The 17,795-nt window shown below is 52.3% G+C and overlaps 1 protein-coding gene and 1 long non-coding RNA gene across 12 annotated transcripts; one reads left to right on the forward strand and one right to left on the reverse strand.

Moving 5' to 3' along the window:
• Positions 1-359: 359 nt before the first annotated feature.
• LOC149913962 (rho GTPase-activating protein 33-like) lies at positions 360-7,271 on the reverse strand. 10 transcript variants are annotated; one of them, XR_016460718.1, is made up of 4 exons: positions 5,854-7,271; positions 1,072-1,743; positions 827-963; positions 360-542 (listed from the first exon to the last, which is right to left on the reverse strand). XR_016460718.1 is itself a non-coding variant. In XM_090128024.1 (4 exons), exons 1-4 carry the CDS (start codon positions 2,821-2,823, stop codon positions 414-416), a joined length of 555 nt encoding a protein of 184 aa, XP_089984150.1. In that variant the 5' UTR covers positions 2,824-3,102; the 3' UTR covers positions 360-413. The 10 variants fall into 10 exon arrangements, 5 of the variants coding, with proteins under 5 accessions (XP_089984150.1, XP_089984152.1, XP_089984151.1 ...); XM_090128024.1 differs by lacking the exon at positions 5,854-7,271 and adding an exon at positions 2,622-3,102 and having other exon boundaries at positions 843-963; positions 1,528-1,630; XM_090128026.1 differs by lacking the exon at positions 5,854-7,271 and adding an exon at positions 2,622-3,100 and having other exon boundaries at positions 843-963; positions 1,528-1,743.
• Positions 7,272-7,282: 11 nt separating this feature from the next.
• On the forward strand, positions 7,283-16,674 carry LOC149913963 (uncharacterized). 2 transcript variants are annotated; one of them, XR_016460731.1, is made up of 4 exons: positions 7,283-8,943; positions 9,196-9,309; positions 11,759-11,917; positions 15,508-16,674. It is a non-coding gene; the product is annotated as an uncharacterized LOC149913963 (long non-coding RNA). The 2 variants fall into 2 exon arrangements; XR_016460730.1 differs by lacking the exon at positions 15,508-16,674 and having other exon boundaries at positions 11,759-12,492.
• The last annotated feature ends 1,121 nt before the right edge of the window (positions 16,675-17,795 follow it).

The raw sequence follows: 17,795 nt of genomic DNA on the forward strand, positions 1-17,795 counted from the left end.
GCCAACAGGTCTGTCCAACAGCTCTGCTCAGAGGAGAACCAAAATTTGTTTCAGGCACGTGTCCTGAAATGCTGGAAAACCCCGATGGTTCCAGTGCAGGCAGTGCAGGCAAGGATAGAGTCAGATGGCTGCCTGCCTAACCAGGAAGGAACAGCACCACTGTGTGGCTAAACTGAGCCCATCGGGCAAATGTCTGTTAGTTGAGTCCTCGGAGTCCAAAGCGAGTGGAAATTCACTACAACACTCCAGGCACAATTAGGGTAACTTAGTTCCAGCAAGTTTTGTGTTTCCAATAATGGAAAAAAAAAACAACACCCAAACAATTATGATAGGTGCTGCAAAAGAAACTCCTCTTCAGATAGTCAACGACTGCGTGCAATTTCTCCTGTAAAACCGTGGCGCCTTCTTCCACTTCAGTGTCTCTGCTGTCTGACACAACGGGAGAGCTGCTGTGGCCTCGTGTCCGTGCCTGTGCCTCCTCCGGTGTGAGCAGCTTTGTGGAAGGAGAAGACAGGGACTTGGCCGTAATAAAGAACTGTGTCCTGTAAAGGAAAACCACAGATAAGAGGGAGGATCAGCAAGCAGCAGCACAGCCATGGCAGATGTGGGGGAGGTGCTGTATTTTTCCAAGTCTTGGCTACCCTAGCCACTGGAAGATGATGTCAAAATAACCATTCTGTTTTACAGATTCACCCTTTGGAACTCTCTAAAAAACCCAATTTAAACAGAAAGAAGACCAGAAAAGCTGTGCAGATGTATGTGTACGTGACAGGCCGTGCCAAGAGGCCCAGGGAAGACGTAGGTGCTTTCATTGCCTTGTGCTTACTGAGAACTTCTCATACGGTCAGCAGGGGGTTTGGGAGCTCCCTGAAGTACATTTTGCAGAGGGAGCTCACGCTGCAAATGTCAAAGACAGAGCTGTGCTGGGTTAGGTCAGGAATCTGCTCGGAGTCGAATCCAGGGCTGGAGAGAAGGACACAGCAATGGGCAGAGGGGGTGAAAAATAGGAAAACTACAAGTGAAAAGCAAATACAAAATACAGTCAAGAAAAGGAAGGGGTTCCTGACTTACAGGAAAAAACAAACACTTAGGCACCAACACCACATGAGCCGTGCCAGATGAGGTGTTTCCAAAAGGAGACCTTTTCTTTTTGCTAAGGCATTTCCAGTTACCCTGACAACTGGCCGCCTCGTCTACAATCGCACCCCCGGATCCCAAAGCAGCAAGGAGAATCAGGGGCTGCTCAGAAGGACTCTGCAAACAGGAGGGAACTGGAACGAGAGCTGACAGAGGTGACGCCGCAGTCCCACAGCCTTCCAATGCTCCATCCCGAAGGAGGACTTCCTGCACCAGCAAGTCTACTGAGCACCCTGTGTTCTATGGAACAGCGGCAAGCCGGGCACAGCACCGCTGAGTGCACACTGCCTGCACAGAGCTGCCCCACAGCGCAGGCCTCTGAACGCACAGCACATGGCACGTGCCCCATTCCAGCCCTGCTGACAGCTGTGCCAGTCGCAGCCCTCTTACTGCAGGTTGTGGATGCTGGACGCGACGCCGGACAGGCGGTACATCCCCTGCACCACGCCGTGCTGCTCAGTGCATCCAGCGCCGCTCTGCAGGACCTGGGGGACTACAGAACAAGTGCCAGCCTTTGGTTGAGCTCGTTATTCAAGTCCTGGTTCAGACTGTGCTCTTCTCACTTCCCATCCACCAAGCCCAGCCGGGCTACTGCTTGGTTCTTCCCTGGAGGAGAAAGCTGTCAGAGATGTCACTGCAGGAGCTGGTGAGAAAACTGGACGCAGATGTGTACTTGGCTTTAGAGAAGTGCCAGGACCCAGGAATCAGCCTGGAGAAAGTAATTCTGGGGAAGCCAGAGACACTGCAAGTCTCAACGCAGCTCCCACAAGAGCGGTGGTGTTAAATCGCACAGAATCATAGAATTGCTCAGGTTGGAAAAGACATTAAAGATCACCGAGTCCAACCGCAAGCTGACCATACTCCCCCCCTCTAACAACCCACCACTAAATCATGTCCCTGAGCACCACAGCCAGACGTCTTTTGGACGCATTCAGGGACGGTCAGGGACACATCCCCGCTTAGCCAGGGCTGCTGAAGGACGATGGAGAGCGGCTTTGCAGCCACATCTGCCAACGCCCTCAGCACCCCAGGGTGCAATCCATCCGGCCCCATGGACTTGTGGGTGTGCAGCTTTCGGAGCAGGTCCAAAGCCATCTCACCGTGGGTTATGCCTGTTCTGTTCCCCATCCCCATCTACCAGCACAAAGGGCTGTGTGCCCAGGGAACAACCCGCCTTACTAGGAAAGACTGAGGCAAAGAAGGCACTGAGTACCTCAGCCTGATCCTGATCCTTGCTCACTGCGTTCCCCCTGCGTCCAACAGGGGAGAAGGTTCTCCTTTCTTCCTTCCCTTCTGTCTTTTCCTTCTTTCTCTCTCTTTCTTTCTTCCTTTCTTTCTTCCTTTCTTTCTTCGACTCCCTTCCCTTCCCTTCCCTCCCCTCCCCTTCTCTTCTTTCCTCCCTTTCTTGTCTTTCTTTGCCCTTCTTGCTTCTCTTTTTACTTTCTTTCCTTCCTTTCCCTGCTCCCTTTCAGCCTAGCTCTCACCGTGTTGTCCAGATCCCGGTGCTCCTTTTCCCATATCTCCACGTTCTGCCCGGATCCCGGCGTTCCACTGCGTCTCCCTGCGGATCTCCCACCCCACAGCCCCACTCCCTCCGGGCCGCCATCCGCGGAGCTCCGCCCTCTCCCTTCCCCTCCCCCAGCTCCGCAGGAGATCCCTGAGGGCTCTCCGTTCCCCCCCACTCATCTCCGCCCCCCGCCGTCCCTCGAGCCCCACTCAGGCTTCACGCCGCGTTGCCGTGGCGACGGCGCGCCCTCCCTCGTTGCAGCGCGCGAAGCGACAGCGCATGCGCGGCGGCGTCGCCATAGCGACGGCGCCTCAGCGCGCCTGCGCCGCTCCGTTGCCGTGGCGCCGCGCCGTCCGCGCCGAGTGACGTCATCAGCGCCGCGACCCGAGCCGGAGGCGGCCGTGCGGAAGCGGGGCGGGGCACCGCGGGGCTCCGAGCGCCGCCTCGGCTTCGACGGGTGGGTGTTCGGGGGGGGCACCGGGGCCGGGGTGAAGGGGGTTGGGGGCCCCGTGGGGTCTCCGTGGTGCTCGGGGCTTCCGCTCGGCGGGGGCGGCTGCCCTGTGCCTCCCCGCCTCCCCCACCCCGCGTGTTTCACTGCCCTCCTCCCCTCCCCCTGCCGCTGGTCGCCCACAACCCCCCCGTCCCTCTGTGTGACCCCCGGGGTTGCGCCTCTCCCCCCCCCGTTTGCCCCCCTTCCAGTTCCCCATTCTGATCACTGTAGTCCTCTTCCACCACTCCGAGCCCCCCCCATTCTGACCCCCAGGGTCCACCTGTCTGCACTCCCCCCCCCCCATCCCTCCCTAGCCCCCCGTTCTGGTCCCTAGTGTCCCCCCAGCCCCTCACGAGTCTCCCCATTCTGTCCCCTAGAGTCCCCCCACTTTCCCAGTCCCCTCTATCTGACCCCCAGAATCCCCTCTCCTCCCCCCAGGTGCTCCCACTCCAATTCCCCCATTCTGATCCACAGAGTCTCCTACCACCCCCTATTCCCCTCTCTTTCACCGCCAGGGTCCCGTGTCCTCTGTTGTCGCCCCACCTCCTGACCCCTTTTTCTGACCCCTAGAGTCCCCTGTACCCCCCCGTGTACTCCTCCCTGACCCCTGGAGTCTGTTTCCCCCACTTTGACCTCCAGTCCCCCCCAGCCGGACTCCTTTTCTGCCCAATAGAAGCCCCCCACAACCCCTGTCTCTCTCTTCCCACCCCTCCCTCCAGCCTCAGATGCACTTTCTGCCTTGTAGAGGCTCTGTTCACCCCTTTCCCTTCCACAGCCCACTAAGTCCCCCTCCAACTCTTTTTCAACCCCATAAGGCAGCCCACTCCCCTCTTCTCCCCCCAAATAGTCCCCTGAGGTCTACCCCAGACTCCCCTTCCAACCCGTAGAAGCCCCCCACAACTCCCCAGATTTCCCCTGCCACCCCGTCTCCACTCCTAGACCCCCTTTCCTCCCAGTAGAGACCCCACTCACCTTTCTTTCCCCCTCACAATCCCCCATCCACTCCCAGACCCCCTTTTCTGCCCTACAAAAGCCCCCTTTTCCCCTTTCAACCCCTCAAGTTCCCCTCCATACTATTCCCCACCACAATGTACCTCTCCACCCCCAGGCCCCCTTTCCACTCACAGAAGCCTCTTTCTCCCCTTTCCCCCTCAAAATCCCCTCTCTCTACCCCCAGGCCCCCTTTCCACATCACAGGGCTTCTGGCTCACTACAATCCCCCAGTTTCCCTGTTCCACCCTTTCTCCAACTCCAGACCCTCTTTCCACCTGGTAGAAGCCTCACTCACACCTTTCCCCCCGTAGATTCCCTACACCCCCCCTGTCCACCCACAGACTTTCTTTCCACCCATAGAAGCCTCACTAACCCCTTTCACCCCCACACAACCTCCCCTATCCAGCCCTGGAGTCATGCAGAAGAATCTGGAGATGTCCTAGAGGGGTTTGGGGCATGCGGGGTGTCCCCAGGTGGGTCCAGGGAGTGCTTGGATTCATCCAGAAGGGTCTGGCCATGTCCCAGAGGGGTGTCGGGGTGACCAGAGTGTCCCTAGTGGTTCCTGATGTGCTCCAGAGTTCTCGAGTGGGGAATTTTAGGATAGCCTCACGTAGTGACACGTTCTCGGGCTACTTTGTCCCCATGAGATCGCCCCCAAAAATGTCTGTTTCCATTAAAATAAATTCTATGTTAATTTTGTTGTATTTTTTTCCCTACTTCCTTTCAGAAATGGATGTTTCTTGCCAATCCCCTGTGCTAGGCACCACGGAAACAACTCTCCCCAGGCCATCGGGTGACACCAGCACAACCACTGGCAGTGCCAGCAGTGGGACAACCGCCTGTCCCCAAAGTTCTCCCTGTCACTGTAACCGTGGAACCCGGGGCGTACCAACGTACCTCGAGAGCCCCATCAGCATCCTGCAGCTCCTGGAGCTGGGTGACACTGTCACCCTGGCTGTCCATGACTGTCCCCAGCTGTCTCCCCTGCCATGGTGGCACAACTGCAGCGCGGTGACATCCTCATTGAAGAGGTGACGAGGAGGGGTTCAGGGAGGGGGGCTGGGGGCATTCGGGGGACACGTGGGGTGTGACATGGGGTTGGTGGCGTCACCTTCACTGGATGGCACTGGGTGTCACTATCACTGTCTTCAGGTGACACCGTGACACAGGGTGACCTCGATGTGGAACAGCCGTGACGCTGTTCCACATCAAAATACAATAAAATACAACAAAATTGACATAGTATTTATTTTAATGGAAACAGACGTTTTTGGGGGCGATCTCATGGGAACAGAGCAGCCCGAGAACGTGTCACTATGTGAGGTTGTCCTGAAAATCCCCACTCGAGAACTCTGGAGCACACCAGGAACCACTAGGGACACTCTGGTCACCCTGACACCACTCTGGGCCATCTCCAGACCCTTCTGGATGAGTTCAGGACCCCCCTAGACACCCCGAGACCCCTCTGGGACATCCCCAGACCCTTCTGGATGACTCCAGGACCACTCAGCCCCACACAACGATTCTCTGGACCCTACCAGACTCTACTGGTGGGACATCTCCAGATCATCCCAGTGGCTCCTTGGAACTCCTGGCCCATCCTCGGTGCTTCCAGATCCTTCAAGGGATCCCCGGGACTATCCTGGAGACCCTCTGGACGCCCTCAAGACCCTACCTGGACATCTCCAGACCCTTCTGGATGAATCCAAGCACTCCCTGGACCCACCTGGGGGCCCGCCGCATGCTCCAGATCATTCTAGGACATCTCCAGATTCTTCTGCATGACTCCAGGGTTGGACAGGGGAGGTTGTGGGAGGGAGAAATGAGTTAGTGAGGCTTCTATGGGTGGAAAGAAAGTCTGGGGGTGGGTAGGGGGGTTGTGGGGAATCTACGGGGGGAAAGGTGTGAGTGGGGCTTCTATCAGGTGGAAAGAGGGTCTGGAGTTGGAGAAAGGGTGGAACAGGGAAACTGCGGGATTGTGGCATGCACCGTCTGCACGGGCTCTGCAGCATGCGTAGCGCAAGCAGGGGGAAGCGGCGCGGCGGTGGCAGCACTGCGGGGAAACCCGCTGTGCCGCAGCGCGAGCCTCCGGTCCTCTGCTGGGCACCGCCGGGCGCAGCCCGGCTCCGTCCTCGCCGCACCTCCGTGCGGGGACCGATGGCCGCGCCCGGGATCCCCCCGAGCCTCTTCTGCAGGCCGAGCCGCCCCAGCTCTCCCGGAATCCCACCCAACATTTCCCACGCGGTGCTGAGGAGGGCAGGGGACGCGGGGGGAGGAACGGCGCCGGCGGTCGCAGTCCTACGACACGGCCGTTTGTGCTGCCCGTCCTTCCCCAGCGGTGGGCACGGGGACGGGGGGGTTAATTGGAGCTGCAGGAACGACCGCGGGCAGAAACGTAGCAAAACGAACGGTAAACATTGAATCGCTTAACACACAGAGCAACCAACAGAGAAATGACCGCATTCCCAACCGGCTCCCATCCGAACGATCGTTGCCCCCTCACAGCTTCCCTCCTCGGGGCCAACACGAAGCGGCTCCACGTCGGCTTCACGCAGCTCCGGGAGCTCCGCGCGGGGACAGACGGACAGACGGAAAGCGGCGCTTGGAGACGGCAGCTGCGGGGCAGCAGCTCAGCACGGCGCTGCCGACGATCGGAGCCGAGCGAGAAGCGAAGGCGCCCGCCGGACTCCGTGCCGGGCTCGAACGCGAGTCGATCCGTGGGATCGCTCCCTCTCTTTCGGGGCCGCCCGGCTCAGCCGGGAGCCGCTCCCGGGCACCGGGCGGGTCCCGCCGCTCGCGGTCAGCCGCCGCTTCTCGCAGCCCGGCAGCGCCTCGCCGCCACGACGGAGGGCGGCGCGGTTCCCCCTCCGAGAACAGCTGGGGACGGACGGGGGCGGTGGCGGTGCCCGCGGCCGCGGCCGCCATTGGCGGAGAGCCCGCGCTCGGCCCCGCCTCCTCCGCTCTGCCATTGGTCGGCGTGCCGAGCGGGGCGTGTGCTGCGCGCGGGGTCCTTTCCGTCCGCGGCCGCGCCGTCATTGCGTCATCACCGCGCGCCCCGGACGGCCCCGGCGCGGCTGCCCGCGGCGATGCCTGCGGTCGTCGTGTTGCAGGAACTCGGCGCAGCTTCTCTGGAAAAAGGATTTTTCCAGGTAAGCTCTCTGGGCGAACTGCTCCCTCCTGGTTCAGCCCACAGGGTTCCGCCCATGCAGTGGTTATTCCTGTGCCTGTTTTCCAAAGCCCCGGCGCCGTGAAGGCAGCACTGTTTCGCTGTTATCTTTGTTGGAACAGCTGTGGATCGTAGGAGGCAGTGCGATCCCACAGAGATGCGCCGAGCAGGAGGCAGGAGAAACCCGTTTGTGAATGGCCGTTTTGAGCCAAACACAGCACGTCGCGGTGCGCTGTGGAAGCACAGGATGGCTGATGATGGAAGGGACCTCTGGGTCCATCTGGTCCAGCCCTGCTCCAACAGGACCACCAGAGCTGGTGCCGGGACACATCCAGATGGGTTTGGAGATCTCCAGGAGGAGACACCGCAACCTCTCTGGTCCCTGTGGCAGTGCTGCGGCGCTTACAGTGCAGGAGTGCTCCTGATGTTTGGTGGCAACCTCTGGTTCTGGCACTGGGCTCCACTGGATGCAGCCTGGCCCCGTCCTCTCTGCCCCTCCCTGCAGGGCTTGATGGCCGTGGGTGGGATCCCCCTGAGCTGCCCTTCTCCAGGCTGAGCAGCCCCCTCTCTCTCAGCCTCTTGTCATGGCAGAGGTGTTCAGTCCCTTCACCACCTTGGTAGCCCTCCATTGGACTCTTTCCAGTACGTCCAGCTGTCTCTTGTACTGGGAGCCCAGACCTGGACGCTGTTCTCCAGGTGCAGCCTCACCAGTGCCGAGCAGAGCAAAAGTAATGGTGCAGAATAATGGTCCTTACCTGCTACAAGTCAGGACTGGGGCTATGATGGGAGCACACTGCTTTATGATTGACATGGAGAACTGCTAGGAAGAGGGCCTGGTGGGACTGAACACAGATGGCAGGTGGTCCAGCTTTTGTTTCACTGGAAACCAGATACTCCATGGGCAGCAATGTGGAGATATGTTCTCCTTGCAGTTGTTCCCCTGTGGCTTCTTTCTGATGTGTGTGGAAACTCCCACTAGAATAGGCTGCTGCATGAGACAGAGGCCTGATACAACATCACTTGTGTGGGTGGAGTTTTACTATCTCCTTGTTCATCTTTTATGTTTGTTTGTTTTATTTCAACTCTATGTATGTGTGCATTGGTGCAAGTCTGCCTTTGCTCAATCCTTTTCTTGTGGCCTTAGGCAACAATCAAGGGGGTCTCAAGTTTTAGTGCTGAACAAGAAGAGCAGGCACTCAGGAAAGCCATGAAGGGCTTTGCTAAGTTGATCTCCCTCCCTCCACAGGTCAACTTTTATTTTTTCCCCAGCACTGGCAAGGGCTTCTCTGGTGGTTTGTTAGAGGGAAGCGTAGCTGCTTGCATTGCTCTGCTGCACAACTGCCCTAAAAATCGTTGGAAAGTGGAAACAGAACTGCCCTTCATGTCCCGAAATGCAGCTGCTCTGGTGGTGTGGGTCGTGGCACTTTGTGTGCATAGCTGTAGTCCTGGGGCTGTTGAGAGCTGGCTGTGTAGGGGACTGGAGGTGGCCCAAGAGCAGAGGGCACTTGTGATTCTTGTGCAAGCAGCCTGACTAGCTTCCATTTGTTTCTTGCAGGCACGGATGAAGATGCCAGCATTGATGTCTTGACCAAACTAAATGTTTCCCAACATCAGTGAGTTCTGATCACCTATAAGAGCACCAGTGGCAGGGTAGGTGGTCTGCAGAGATGTGTGAACGTGGTTGTGTCACTTGGGTGAAAAGCGAAAAACGACCCCATCTCCATAAGAGAAAGGTCAGCAGAGACTTTGCCTGACCAAGGCTGTTTGGTTCTTGTTCAGTTCAGAGCAGTTGTTGATGCAAGGAGGGTTGGAGCCTGAAGGGAAGTGGTGAACAGCTCAGTTCCTTCTGTCCTCGAAGGCCGTACCTTCTGCCAACTCCTTTCTCCTCTCTTGGCCTTCTAGGATTTGACTGATGACTTGAAGTCGGAGCTGAGTGGGAGTTTTGAGAGGGTGATCACTGGAATGATGACTGCCACCACCACGTATGACGTGCACAAACTAAGGAGGGCTGTGAAGGTTTGGAAGTCTTCCTTTCGTGTTGCTTAAGTTCTGGCCAAGGACTTACTGCTTTGTTATGTATGTCTTCTTATTTTATATTAACTCTTAAAGAAACTCTTAAAGAAACTCTTAATGTTTTTTTTTCCTTTGTATTTAATCCAGTTCTAATCTGTGGCACTCTGCTTGATGTTCTTCTTAGCAGCCTGCTTTCTGATTAAATTAAAATATTTATGTGGCTGCTCTGAACTAGAAAAACTGGGAAGAGGCTTAAAAGTTCAGGCTAGCGCATTAGTCATACACATCAGAGAAATGACTATACTGAAAGTCAACAAGTGTTTGGCAGGAGTCTGGTGGACTGTGTTGCTTTCTCACACAGAAAATGTCCTAACCAGTAAAATTTTGACTTTGATTCTGAAGGTGAATGGGGACATTTTCAAAGGGAGAATGATAAATGTAGTATGCTTGCATTTCATTTTTTCTTCCGTTTAACCTTTAAAACTAGAAATATGGCAGGGTCTTTAAAAAACACTACTGTTGCATTTCAAGACTTGCTGGTGATGTAGTGAGGCAGATAAATCTGAACAGAGACAGTTCACGCTGATAAGCTGCTGGAATCTATGCCATGGCTTCAGACTAAGAAGCAGTGTTGTTGGGACAGATCTTTAGAACATCTGCCTTTCTAATGCACATAAATAGTTTACTAACTTTTCTTAGAAGCTGGCTGAACATCAGTGATGCAAGTTTTGCCCACCTTTGTCTCATGAAAATGGACTGCAACACAGAGCAGACTGCAGTTCTTCCTATAGAGATACACCCCTGCTCTATAAGCATTAGGTATAGTACATAAAAACAGTACTTGAAGTTACTTAGATCTCAAATAAATGAAACATTGTTGTCTGTAACAAAAGACAGTAGAAGCTTTGGCTATCAATCCTTCCTTTGTGCTGCAGAAGTCAAAGGTATTTGCTTCATGGCTCGGGAGTGCAGAATGTTGTTCTATTGACCCTGTCAGTAGAGTGCCACAGGATGGCAAACTGGAAGTCTTATCCTGAGACCTTTTCCTTTATAAGGTTACAAGGTTTGAACGTGGTGCGAAAAATCATCTCGGTGTATGGAAAAGTGATATGAGCAGCTGATATTTTTCATTGTTTACTTTTTTTGAACTTGAAATGTAGGGCTTCTGTAGCCAGAAAATATTGTCATGCTGTGGCCTAGTGAATTAATTGGTTTTAATCACTGTAAGAATTCCAGAACTTTTTGTTGTTGTGTTTTCATTTTGTAAAGCTGGAGCATTACAAGTACTTCTATTTGTTCTAGTGCACTTAAGTTTTTCATATAGCTGGAAATATTTGTGCCTTCTCTAGAACTGGATGGAAGATTTAGTTAATAATATCCTAGCTTCTAGAAACAGCAGTTCAGTACATTCTGAAAGATAATGAGGAAAAATTCAGTTACTATTCTTGTTTGGCCCATCACCAAGGGAAAAAAAAAAAAAACCAACCAGCTTCTGAAGAGTGTAACTGTTATGTTTTTTCAAATTATATGTTCCAGATGTATTAATGAATGTTTTTGAAGCATCGTTGCACTCTTATCAAGTTGGAGGGCTGGGTGGAAATTGCCTAGGCATGTGTGATACACCAGCACAACTGTCTGAGAATTTTGAGGTATTTATGGACACCTAGGAGATGTGATTAAAAGCTGGCTCTGTACTCAAACTTTGAGGTTTGTCCTGATCAGTATCTGTAGGAATTCCTATACTGAGTAATGGAAGAACTACGTATTTTATTTAAAAAAACGAATACTTGGCAGGGTAGCAATATGAACGTGTTCAAACAAGCTCTTGAATTGTTTGTTGATATGTGCAGGAGCCAGGTCTTTTCAAAGAGAATCGGATGTTACTGATGTGTTCTTAATTCTACTTGTTGATTGAGGCAAAATTGTTTAACACAAATATTTTTGTAAGTTCACAAACATTCATTAAACATGGAGATAACAAAAATAAAAGATGGTCTGTTTCTTTTTTGTTATAAGCCTACTGCGTGGAAGTCTGTCTCTTAAATATTGAAGAAAGTCTGAATGTATAAAGAAAGGTTGAGGGAACTGGCCTTGTTTAGCCTGGAAAAGAGAAGGCTCCAGGGAGACCTCATTGTGGCCTTCCAGTACTTGAAGGGAGCATATAAACAATAGGAGGAATGACGGTTTATGAGGGTGGATGGTGATAGGACAAGGGGGAATGGTTTTAAACTGAGACAGGAAGGCTTAGGTTAGATATTAGGAGGAAGTTTTTCATTCAGAGGGTGGTGACGCACTGGAACATGCTGCCCAAGGAGGTTGTGGATGCCCCGTTCCTGGAGGCATTCAAGGCCAGGTTGGATGTGGCTCTGGGCAGCCTGGTCTAGTGGTTGGTGACCCTGCACACACTACGGGGGTTGAAACTAGATGATCATTGTGGTCTTTTTCAACCCAGATTTATGAAACCTGGTTGCACGTCACGAGCAGTTGTTGGTACCTTAAATCTTGCCTTGGCGATTCCCTTGGGAGCAGGAACAGATGAAGGTTGCCTGATTGAAATTGTGGCTTCTCACACCAAGGAAGAGATTCGTCGCATTGATGAGAACTACAAGCTGTAAGTAGAGCAAAAGGCCAGGCCTTGTCCTGCTGTCTGACAGGCAGTCTGCGTGTGTGCAGGCAGACGTGAAGAGGAAGGAGTCTGGGGAGCTTTTAGGTGTGACGCACTGGCCAACCTGGGTGTTGCTGCTGGTCCAGAGAGAAGCTAGACTAGAATTTCACCAGCATCTGAGCTGGTGTAAATAAAATGGGGAGGAGCATTCTGTCTGTCAGCAGGACGTGTGGCTCTCTTGCCAGTTTCTTACTGTCTGCGCTTCTTAATTGGAGGCTGTAGCACTACTGATGATGGCTGCAGTGCTGCAGTGATGCTGAGAGCCCTGGGCCCAGTTCTGTACTTAGCAGGTTATGGCTGGCAAATGCTGTGGGCAGCACCCGGGTGGTGGCCCTGCTCCTAGCAGATGCTGTGTGTGTGTTCTTGCTAGAATGTGGCTGCTCCCTTGAGGATGACATTGTATCTGACACATTGTCCATGTTTCAAAGGGTCCTCGTGTCCCTCGCAGCAGTGAGCCACGCTGAGGGGAGAAGGGGGTGAATCTTCAGAGCTGTGGGCACAGCTCTGCACTCAGTGGTGAGGATCTCCAGGCTGGCTTTTTCACATGGGACCCTGTGTATCCCATGGCCTGCTCCTCTAACCCAGCTTCTGCAGGGTGAGGAGTCTGACTCCGACTCTGGGTGTGCGTGAATGCCTTGGGCCCTTTTTAAACATCCCAGTAAAGTGGGTTGCTGCTTGTTTCAGAAGGAAGCCCAAAGCACACCTGAGCTGTGTTGGCTGGCGGGAGTGCAAACCATCAGGTGTGTGTGTCAGCCTTTGCTCTCAGGTAATTGCTGTCACTGGAATGGTACCTATTAAAGACTGACCTGTCCATAAGGCACGTCTCATCAGCACTGCCTGATGCCTCATGCTGAGCTGCCTTGTGCTGGGGTCATGTACCAAATGTGCCAGCACCTCCTGCTGGGACTCCTGGATAGCACTGCTGTTAGAAACCCTGCTCGTGGTGCCTTTGTGTGATGTGAAATTCTCTACCAACCTCTGAGATACAACTTTCTCCTAAGCCCTACGCTCCTGCCTGCTAAGCTGTGCGTCCTTATCACTACAGAACATGGTTCTTGTTTGCTTTTGCAGCTGCTTGTAACTGGTGGTGATGTTGGAAATATCCAAATAATTTTCCAGGATGGTATCTCTGATAAAGCAGATTTTAGTTGTAATTGCCATGTTGGCCTCCTGCAAGCAGGAGCGCACAGAAAACAATGTTCCACCTTTTATCCCCTATTGCCCGACCTCTTGCTGATCTCTTTCTGCCCTGGTTCCTCATTGGCTGAGTACTGCAGGTTCACAGTGTTTCATGATGCTTCACTAATCACACATATGCCAAGTGAACACAAATTTTTGCCATCCAAACACAAATACCTTAATTGGTTAATTGCCTTCTAACCATGGCTTTCTTAACAAACATCTGGTCATAACTTTTGGATGCCTGCTTTACTACAGAAGCATAAACCTAACCTCTTAATTATTTAATTCCCCCCTAGCATTTGTGCCCTTTACACTGGGTCATTGTTCTGGCCATCTGTCTGTCCTTGTATAGAGATAAACTTGGAGGGAGGATGGAGGGGAGTATCCTGGAGTCTGCCTGTGGCAGCCTGACATTGCCACAGAGTAGGACAGTTCTGCTTTGTGTAAAGGCCCTGGTTCCTTGAAGGCTGTTGAATGTATTTCACTTTCGCTGGCTTAACAATCTTCCAATAGGTTTTCTAGTTCAGAATACTATACCTACATTGTTTAAGGCATTTAAAATCTACTGCAACTCTGTGAGAAAGAGTTTGTCGCATAGCTCAGTAATTATGTTTCTCAAATACGTTGTTAATATGTATGTGATACTTCTACTCTTCACATCAGCTGCTCCTAAAGACAAGGTACAGAATGCAAACATGTTCTGGTCCACTTCTTTACATCAGTTGTCCATCTTAATACCCAATGCAGAACCAACATGTCATTCCCACAGTGAACAACGCTGTGAAGGCATCACAGAGCGCCTGCTTGTCTCCGCAGTGCTCAGGGGCTTTTCTGAGCTGCAGGCCCTGCACTGCAGCCCCACGGCACAGCCTCACAGCTGGTGATGGACTGAAGCTGGAGAAGCCTGGCAGCAGAGGACGCTCCTGCCCCACAGAAGGGCTCGCAGCTCCATCGCAGCTCCAGTGCCCTCAGTGCTGGAGAGGAGGCTGAGGTGCCTCCAAGCGATGGATGCGGTCCACCCAACCTTCCAGCTCGTGTGGTTCACTGTGCAAGGCCAGCAGGAAGAAAGGTGGGCACAGGTCACACTGCATCCAGAGTGACTGCAGAGCTCTCGGGCTGGTAGTCCAGGCTGGGGGGGCCCAGGTGGTGCTGTGGGACAGGAGTGAAAGGAGGGCACTGGTGGTGCGTGCCAGTCCTTGGCTGCAGGACTGGTGCTGGTGGCAGGGCCTTGGGTTCTGTGTCTGCAGCACCTATTTGTGGATTGGTGTCTGCTTGGAAGGGATGGGACCCACCTCCTTAAGGGAGGTGAGGATATTTTTGTCAGTAGGATGGCAGCCTCGCAAGGGAGGCTTTAAGCTAAGAATGGGGAGGGCTGCTGAGCAAAGGGATGGGGTGATGCAAGGGAGAGGGACCAGAAAATGAGCACTTGCAGGGTGGCAAGGAAATGCCTGAAGGCACCACTATGGGGAGATCCCCCAAAGCTCCAGAGGAGGTTCTGGTGGGTAACAGGGGGAGGCTGCTGGGAGCGAGGAACAGATGGACAGAGGGACCAATGGAGGAGGGATGGTTGGAAAAAGGGATTGAAGAATCATTGGATGGACGGAACAATTGTTGGATGAAAGGATGGATGCAAATACAGGTGGATGGAGGGATCAACAGGAAAATATGATTTCTGCCTCAAAGAGCAGTGTGCCCCCAGGCCCCACTCCCTCCATGTGCACCAGTGGGGGTGGCCCTGGGGGTACAGGACCCACGTCCCATTGTCAGGAGCCACTCCCTGGGCTGCTACAGAACCCTGAACATGTAAAATGAGTTACACTGTAAAAGGAGGTCTCTTCCCAGGCTAAAACCCCTCCCGCCTACATTGAGATAAAGCAAATTAGTCACCGACTCATCTTTTCTTTAGGAGTTGAACTTTCAGTCCTGCACTTTCCTTGACAGTGCAAGTAGTTCCCAGGCATCTTGGAGTAACCTCCTGTAGCAATACTTCAGTTACCTCCTGTGCCTTATTAGTTCTACAAGGGAATGCCTGCAGCCACCCTAAGAAGCTACCAGTACCAACACACAGCAATACCCCCCTTGTCTTGGGAGTTCCGAGAAATCAATTTGCCATTGTTGCCCCAGAAGGTTCCCTTTCCCAATAGGCCCACTTGTGCCCTGTTCCTGGTACTAGGATTGTCCTTTGTAGTGTCTGTTCCCCGAGTATGTTTTATCATTTTCCCTTAGAACCCACTCCCATAAGATACTGAAGGGCACAACAGTGTGTTCATCTGGGCGTGCACCCCTCTGTCAGCTTGCTCTCTTCCCCCCTATATCATTAATTAGATTCCTGTCCTCCCTGGAATATTTTACAGGTTCCGCCTCAGGTTCAGAGATGTTAAGTTTGCCATCTGGAATTAAAGCCTTTGCCAACTGCCTGTTCTCTCACCTGGTCCATCATCTTATTTCCAGTTGCCTGCCCAGAGCCTTGTCTTGACTAAGATTACTTTTAGTAGAGCAAAAACTTTGAATCTCCTTTAAAACACAGAGAAAAAAATAATACTGTACTATTTTTTGTTATATTTTCATATTGTTATTACCAGGTCAAGAGGCAGACATGTCACATCTCAGAAACGACTTGATTTCAGTGGCCTTAAAGGGTCCCTCTGTGATGGTTATCTTCTTACTGACTCGCTGTCAAACACAGCCAGTGGATCTCTGTACGTGCAGTTTGGAGCTCCTAGCTTAAATGAATTGCATAAATGCAGATTACAAATATTCTTAGCACACTTTTGAGATGCAATTGCAATGCTCCAAGACCTTCAATCTACTGTTTTAATCTGACCCAGCTGGAAAACTTCACTACAGTTAGTTTCCTTGATTCCTGTGCAATTTTATTTCAGAACTGAAGCTCGATTTAATTTAAACCATTTTCTGCAAAGTCTGTAAGGAAAGTTGCATTTTTGCTTATATCTAGCCGCTTTGATCCACGGTGAGTGGAAGTCACAAAACAGAGTATAAAGGGAGTTTCTAAACTGCCTGTTGTTGAGTGCCTTGAAGGCAACAGGAGAGCCCAGAATGTGACCTGTGAGAGTAGATGTGCCTCTGCTTCTTACTGAGTTTTGTATTGCACTTTTCTGGGTGTGCATTTCTTCTGACTCAGAAATACGAGTTACAATGAAGGTGAGGTACTTCCCAGTACATTAGAGATCTTCAACAAAAATGCATTTAGAAAACACATTATAAGCCTAAACAATGCAGTAGGACACTGACTATGATTCTATTTAAGGGCAATAGATTCTATCTTTGCACACAGCCAGAAAATCCTCTGTCTACATTTCAGAATTGATTCCAGACTGTCATCTTCTCCATTTTCAGCATTTACAGAGAACAGTAGGGGGGGAAGTCAGACTCCCTCATTTGTTCACAGCAGCTCCAAGCAAGAGGGATCATGACAGTGCAGGGCCCAGCAGTACACAGTCCTTTCTACTTGGCTCCTAGTGTGAATTCACTCTCCAACAACAGCCAGCAAGCTAAACACAACAACAAACTATTCCACCCAGAGGTTCCCAGACTCTTCAGGTTATTACCAACTCCAACAGCATAAAATTAAGAACAATAATAAAACATACCCTCTTCATTTATGGCATCTTTAGGCAGAATCAGCAATGCATTTATTTACTCACATAGTCATTAAACAGCACGGAGCTGCCTGCTACACTTTCAGCCCCAGTTTGCTTTAACTATTTTAGCCTACACAACACAGGCAGTCATCAGCACAACGATCTTCAGGTAAGAGTAGAAGAGGGAAAGAGACAAAAGTCCCACGAAAGAACAAACAGAAAGCCTAGGCAGACAGACAGTGCTACAGCACTGCAGCTCACAACACCTCCTTACCCACAGAGGCTCTCCCTTCCCCCCCTTCCTCAATACGATTCAATCAAATCCCAGGCTCCTCCCCTAAAATGAGCTACAATTAATCCATGTCACAGAAAACAGTTGCCAATACAAGGCACTTGCTGTCAGCTCATGGCACCAACAGTCCCTCCAACACAGCATTTCCACTGCCAAACCTAACTGATTTCTCAACTGCAGTGCCCTTTCAGAAGGTATTACCCCCAAAAGGAAAAGAACTCAATCCAGAACACAAAGACAACACTGCTTAACCCATTCTGAAGACCAGGCACACACAACACAACAAAGAACACACCTCCATGCAGAGAGCCCTTACAGGGGGCAGCCAGCCCTGAAATGAGGTTAGGGAGGGGTGGCACCAGGCTCCACCCCTTTGCCAGACAGGTGAATTGCTTCCACCTGTCCTCCCCAGCAGAACAAGGGCTCATGAAGATGAAAGAGCAGTTGGCTGGGGAGGGGGACCTACATTGGCAGCTTGGGCTGGGCTGATGTGATCTTTTCTTCTTAGTCCTCTGCCTGAGGAGTTTGAGTGATCCACAAGGCAGATGTGGCAGCCCTGGCTGGTCTGCCTTGGGGCTGCGTGGAGCGGCTGCACTCAGCCCTTGAGGGAGATCCGGAATCTTTGGTAAAGCTGGCTGACTGGCTGGGGAACCCTTCCGAGGCCTGAAGCCTCCTGGCCGGCCAGTTGGGCCAGGCCGAAAGCCGGCTGGCCGGTCAGAAAGGCACTGACAGGCCAAAAGCTGGCAGA

Source organism: Phasianus colchicus, chromosome 32 (assembly GCF_987193195.1).
Source record: "Phasianus colchicus chromosome 32, bPhaCol1.hap1.1, whole genome shotgun sequence".
Classification (NCBI taxonomy): Eukaryota; Metazoa; Chordata; class Aves; order Galliformes; family Phasianidae; genus Phasianus; species Phasianus colchicus.

Bases quoted from the DNA above. Each gene is read 5' to 3' on its own strand.
- LOC149913962 (XM_090128024.1), bottom strand. From the start codon at position 2,823: ATGAGTGGGGGGGAACGGAGAGCCCTCAGGGATCTCCTGCGGAGCTGG. The intron at 1,631-2,621 runs GTGAGAGCTAGG...CTTGTTCTGTAG, and splicing joins ACCGGGATCTGGACAACACG to TCCCCCAGGTCCTGCAGAGC. The intron at 543-842 runs GTATGAGAAGTT...TTTCCTTTACAG, and splicing joins TCCCAAACCCCCTGCTGACC to GACACAGTTCTTTATTACGG.